At 41.1% G+C, this 6,437-nt stretch overlaps 1 protein-coding gene across 1 annotated transcript in view; it reads left to right on the top strand.

Annotated features, from left to right (window-relative positions):
• The window catches only part of PARP4 (poly(ADP-ribose) polymerase family member 4), a 99,740-nt gene that overhangs the window by 88,020 nt on the left and 5,283 nt on the right, over positions 1 to 6,437 (top strand). The window contains exon 34 of the mRNA XM_012809505.2: positions 4,073 to 4,205. Within this exon, the coding sequence (XP_012664959.2) occupies positions 4,073 to 4,205 (133 nt within the window). The remainder of the gene's footprint in view (positions 1 to 4,072; positions 4,206 to 6,437) is intronic.

The raw sequence follows: 6,437 nt of genomic DNA, 5'->3' as shown, positions 1-6,437 counted from the left end.
AGGTGTATGTGGCTGGCGCCTTAGCCGCTTGAGCCACAGGTGCTGAGCCCTGAATTAGAAATTTAAGATCTTCCTCCAAAGGAGACACTAGGCCAATATTGTTTTACCCCAATGTTCTAGTAAACATTCAAAGAGTAGATAATTCTAATCTAATACAAAATATCACAAAAGGTAGGAAAAATAGAATACTTTCCAGCTCATTTGACTAGCATAATATGATAACAAAACCTCCAAAAGTTATAATAGCAACAAAATGAATAAAATACTTAGGAATAAATTTAGCAAAAGAAAGACATGACTTGTACACTGAAAACCACAAAACATTTTTAAAAGAAATTAAGGAAGACCTATATAGGGTCAGGTGCAGTGGCTCATGGCTGTTATTCTAGCACTCTGGGAGGCTGAGGTGGGTGGATTGCCTGAGCTCATGAGTTCGAGATCAGCCTGAGCAAGAGCAAGACCTTGTCTATAAAAAAATACCTGGGTGTCATGGTGGGCACCTGTACTCCCAGCTAATTAGGAGGCTGAGGCAAGAGAATTGCTTGAGCCCAAGAGTTGAGGTTGCTGTGAGCTGTGACACCATGGCACTCTACTGAGGGCAACAAAGTGGGACTCTGTCTCAAAAAAAAAAAAAAGGAGATCTATACAAATGGAATGTATCTCATGTTCATGGATTGGAAAACTTAATATAGCTCTTCCCAAACTGAACTATAGATTCAATGCAGTCCTTTTTAAAACCCTAGATTACCTATTTGCAGAAATTGGTCAGTTGATCCTAAAATTCATTTGGAAATGCAGAGACCCAGAATGGCCAAAACAATCTTAAAAATAAATTTAAAAAAAACTAAGAGGACTCACACTTTTCCAATTTCAAAACTTATAGCAAGGCTGAAGGAGTCAAGACAGTGTGGCAATAGCATAAGCCTCATAAATTGGCCGACTAGGGACTGGCACCTGTGGCTCAAAGGAATAGGGCATTGGCCCCATATGCTGGAAGTGGTGGGTTCAAACCCAGCCCTGGCCAAAAACTGGGGGGAAAAAAAATTGACCAAATAGAATTGAGAGTCCAAAAATAAACCTTTATGTTTATAGTCAATTGATTTTTGATGAGGCTGTCATGACAATTCAGTGGGTGAAAGAACAGTCTTTTAAACAAATGGTGTTGAGAAAACTGGATATCCATATCATCCATATCCAAAAGAATGAAGTTGGATCCTTTTTTTTTTGAAACAGAATCTCATTTTGTCATCCTTGAAAGAGTGCTTTGGCATCACAGCTTACAGCAACCTCCAACTCTTGGGCTTAAGCGATTCTCTTGCCTCAGCCTCCCAAGTAGCTGGGACTACAGGCACCCACTACAATGATGGATATATATATATATATATATATTTTTTTTTTTTTAGAGATGAGGTGGCTCTTGCTTAGACTGATCTTAAACTCAATGAGCTCAGGCAATCCACCTGCATTGGCCTTCCAGAGTGCTCGGGTTACAGGCTTGAGCCACCGTGCCAGCCTTGAATCCCTTTCTTATAAATGTAAGAGTGAAAACTATAAAGCTCTTAGAAGAAAGCAGGAATGCATCTTCATGACGTTGATTAGAAAATACTTCATTCGATCAGGCATGGTGGTTCATACCTGTAGTCCTAGCACCCTGGGAGCCCAAGGGAGGAGGACCCTTTGAGCTCTGGAGTTGGTGACCAGTCTGAGTAAAATAGTGAGACCCCCATCTCTATGACAAATAGCAAAATTAACCAGGCATTGTAGTGGACACCTGTAGTCCCAGCTACTCGGAGGCTGAGGCATGAACATCGCTTAAGCCCAGGAGTTTGAGATTGTTGTAAGCTATGATGATGCCATGGGACTCTAACCAGGGACAACACAGTGAGACTCTGTCTTTAATAAAACACAAAACAAGGCTCGGCGCCTATAGCTCAACCAGCTAAGGCGCCAGCCACGTACGCCTAAGGTGGCGGGTTCGAATCCCCAGCCCGGACCCGCCAAACAACAATGATGGCTGCAACCAAAAAACAGCTGGGCGTTGTGGCGGGCGCCTGTAGTCCCAGCTACATGGAAGGCGGAGGCAGGAGACTCGCTTGAGCCCAAGAGTCGGAGGTTGCTGTGAGCTGTAATGCCACGGCACTCTATCCGGGGGGACAGCTTGAGGCTCTGTCTCAAAAAAAAAAAAAAACACACACACAAAACAAAACCATTACCCAGAAGAGAGGGCAGTAGAGTCTTTAGTATTGTAAGGCGTTCTCTCAGTTACTGTGTTCTGAATGACAGAGTGCCAGTGGAAGAAGGTGCAGAGCCCAGAGGGCCTTAGTTATTGCTGGATTTGGATGCTTAGACAACTTATCTGAGGGAAATCCTAAAAAGGGATATAAAAGAAATTTAATACAGTTTTGTTAAGTATTCTTAGAAATATGAATTGAAAATTTCAAACACTGAATGTTCTTTTTTTTATTGTGGGGGATTCATTGAGGGTACAAGAAACACTGAATATTCTTTAACAAGCCTTTTGAAGACAACTTTAAAAAACAATTCATCATGGAAATATAAATCCTCAAATCATAATAGCGTTTTTCTTTGAAAACTTGGGGGTGGAGGATACATTGGTGCACCAAGGAGAGGGGTTTCTCTTGTTTCTTTTGAAGAAAAACAGGGACTTTGAAGCAGACTTAGGAAAGTGTTTAAAGTGAGAAGCTGGACAGCAGATGGGGTATTCTTCATACTGTTATCTTTTCTGTATAATTAAAAATATCTTACAACCAAAAAACCACAACATTAAGTGCCTATTGGTTTGGATGCTGTAATGATACAAACAGTGCTGTGTATCAAACATCTTCCATGGAAATAAAGACGACTTACATGGGAAACCATCAGATGCCTCGTTGTGGCTCTAACGGTTATAAAGATAGATGTGGAAAATTAGAATAATTAGGCTTGGTGCCTGTGGCTCAAGTGGCTAAGGTGCCAGCCACATGCACATGAGCTGGCGGGTTCGAATCCAGCTCGGGCCTGCCAAACAACAATGATGGCTGCAACCAAAAAAAAAAAAAAATAGTGGGCTATGTGGCGGGCACCTGTAGTCCCAGCTACTTGGGAGGCAGAGGTAGGAGAATTGCTTGAGTCCAGGAGTTGGAGGTTGCTGTGAGCTGTGATGCCAAGGCACACTACCCAGGGCAACAGCTTGAGGCTCTGTCTCAAAAAAAAAAGAAAGAAAAGAAAATTAGGATAATTAAATAATTAGTTTTATAAAATGTGTGATTGGAAAATTAAAAATATTTTGAAACTAATTTGTGTATAAAATGATTTCAAAGATGACTTATATTTTTTGAAATAAAAATGGGTTAATTCCTGAACTCTATATATAAACATTCATTTTTGATTTTGATATTTTAGAACATATGAAGTATCTTGATTTGGATACCTACAGGCACTAATAACTATAAATAATTTGATACACTGGTATAGTCAGTCATATCTGTCGTTTACCTGTTATATATTTAGGTTTACTCTTCTGGGCCTAGAAATTGGAATTTTTTTTTTTTTGTGAGATAGTCTCAAGCTGTCACCCTGGGTAGAGTGCCTTGGCATCATAGCTCACAGCAACCTCCACCTCGGGCTCAAGCAATCCTCTTGCCTCAGTTTTTCTATTTTTAGTAGACACAGGGTCTTACTTTTGCTCAGGCTGGTCTCGAGCTCATGAGCTTAAGCAATCCACCCACCTCAGCCTCCAAGAGTACTAGGATTACAGGCGTGAGCCACTGCAGTCGGCTTGGAATTTTTTTCATCATACTGCATAACCTCTGGTTATTAAAGATGGCAATGGAAGGGTGCTCTGGCTAGAGTCTAGTTTCCTAAAACTATCAGGATCCTATAAAAAATGTTCCATTTTTTACTTAAATAGCAGGCTACTTAAGGATCTTGAAGAGTATCGCAGAGTTTCATGATTTACTAATATAATATGGTTTAATAGTAGTATAATTCTTTAATGAAGATTTCATGACCAGCACAGTTTGAGATCCAAAGTTTCCAAAAGATGTAAAGGAGTTTTTTTTTTTCTCCTTAGGTGTAAAAGGAAAAGAACGTCTCCTGGAGCTAATTGCCACGTTGCTGGTACTACAGTTTCTTCGCACCAGGTTGGAACAAGAGGGAATAGTCTTCAAATCACTGATGAAATTGGATGACACTTCTATTTCCAGGTGCCTTTATCTGTAATATTAAGACATATACTCATATATACTCTCAGCCATTTCATAAATCTTACAAGCAGTTACAGGGAACTATCTTTACGGGTATTTATTTCTTTTTAAGTATATACCAACAGAATTTGTCCTTAGGTAACAACTTGCCCACAACCTCTGTGGTAAACAAGGCTGATGTGATATTTTTACCTCAGGCTGCACAGGAAAAGTGGGGCTTAGTGCGTCTGTTCTGGCTCCTGATTTGTACTCTAATTAAAGTGTGTTGATCCTGTGTGCTTTTATACCAAATAATTTTTGCCACAAGGCCTGGTCCCAAGAATGGCAAGGCCTGGGACAAGAAAACAAATGGAAACCCACAGACTATAGGTCTAAGTATTTATTTTTATTTTTATTTATTTGTTTATTTATTTTGAGACAGTCTCACTCTGTCACCCTGGGGTGAGTATCATGGCATCATCATAGCTCACAACAACCTCAAGCTCTTGGGCTTAAGAGTTCCTCTTACCTCAGCCTCCCAGGTATCTGGCACTACAACACCCAGCTAGTTTTTCTACTTTTAGTAAAGATGGGGTCTCACTCTTGCTCAGGCTGGTCTCGAATTCCTGAGTTCAGACGATCCACCTGCCTCAGCCTCCCAGAATGTTAGGATTACAGGTGTGAGCCTGTTAGGTGATGTTCTTTCTCGCAGAGAGAGGACGGCTTGGCCGCAGGTGCAAGCTCGCTCCTAGAATTGTTTAAAAGCAAGAAACGACTACACACTCTTAGGTGGCATGTAGCAAAATGTCTTTATTTTCCACTCCCCTTTATTGGGAGCTAGTCACGTACACCACATTGATCAATAATCCTAACATCCTCATTTCTTTTCTTAAACTATAGAAAAGAAAGAAAGTCCAGGAAAGTGAGATAGCCATCATAAGATTAGCCTAAAGAAAGAAAGTCCGGGAAAGTAAGACAACCATCTTAAGCTAGCCTCAGGCTATTCTTCTTGATAGACCTTAAAGAACAATACGTTATCAGACTTCTATTGTTAAAGTTAAAGGTTAGGATAAACAGAGGAGTAAAACCTTTCTCTTCTATGTACTCAATTAAATTTCTGAGAAACTGGCTTCATGACTGTTTTCTTATGGTTTTGGAGACCCTGCAGTTACGATGGAGTATTTTACTCACATCATTACGATAGAGTTTTTTCTTTTTACTTACATCAACCTTTGAGTCATGTCCTCTGCACAGATGGGCCATTTCAACCCTTATCTGACAGGCTGACTTGACTGCACAGTCAGGGTTCCCTGTAGGAGGTTTTTACGCCTGGCCTGCAGGCCCCCATCGCTTAGGGCTTCGACAAAAGCGCATAATACTCACAAGTCTTTTCGCTCAGTTTCTGGAATTAAAAGAGCACATTTCATTTAATTTTTGGGGGGTTTAGCCCAGATGAGCCACCGCCCCACACTAGGTTTAAGTATTTAAAAGTTGTAAGCGAAACTAGCAAGCTATGAAATAAAATACATCCTTGACAAACACAATTGCCTAACCATATGGAAGGCCTTTGGCTGACCACTGGTACCATGAGAGGCCTCGAGTGCACACATGAGTACACCTCACGCATCCAACATCTATGCCTCATGGCAGTGGCCACCCCTTGGCCATCCTACAGCCCTAGTGATAATGGCAGTACAGTTCAAATTCAGAAGGACCCTGGGAATGGGCGCAGGGCTATCTGATCAAGGAAGGCTGGAGTTCGACAGTCTAAAAAGGAGGATATGGGTTTTGGGTAGGCACATTCACTTGTCTCTAGAGTCTCCTGACCTCATAGTGAGGGGCATGACCAGAGGGGGATCCCTCTAACATATATACATAGACACACATATACATATATATGTAATTTGCTTATATTCTTTTAAAGGAACATAAGGGGAAAAGCAATAAAACTAGTATTATAAAAATATTATCTGTGAGGCTTAGCGCCTGTAGCACAGTGGTTATGGTGCTGGCCACATGCACCGAGGATGGTGGGTTCAAACCCAGCCCAGGCCAGCTAAACAACAGTGACAACTGCAACAACAACAACAAATAGCTAGGCATTGTAGTGGGCAGCTATAGTCCCAGCTACATGGAAGGCTGAGGCAAGAGAATCTATTAAGCCCAAGAGTTTGAAGTTGCTGTAAGCTGTGATGCCACAGCACTCTACTGAGGGTGACATAGTGAGACTCTGTCTCAAAATATATATATATA

The sequence above is a fragment of the Otolemur garnettii genome, unplaced genomic scaffold, assembly GCF_000181295.1.
Source record: "Otolemur garnettii isolate 467f Iridium unplaced genomic scaffold, OtoGar3 scaffold00106, whole genome shotgun sequence".
In the NCBI taxonomy this organism is placed as follows: domain Eukaryota; kingdom Metazoa; phylum Chordata; class Mammalia; order Primates; family Galagidae; genus Otolemur; species Otolemur garnettii.
This window is presented reverse-complemented; position numbering and strand designations above follow the sequence as displayed.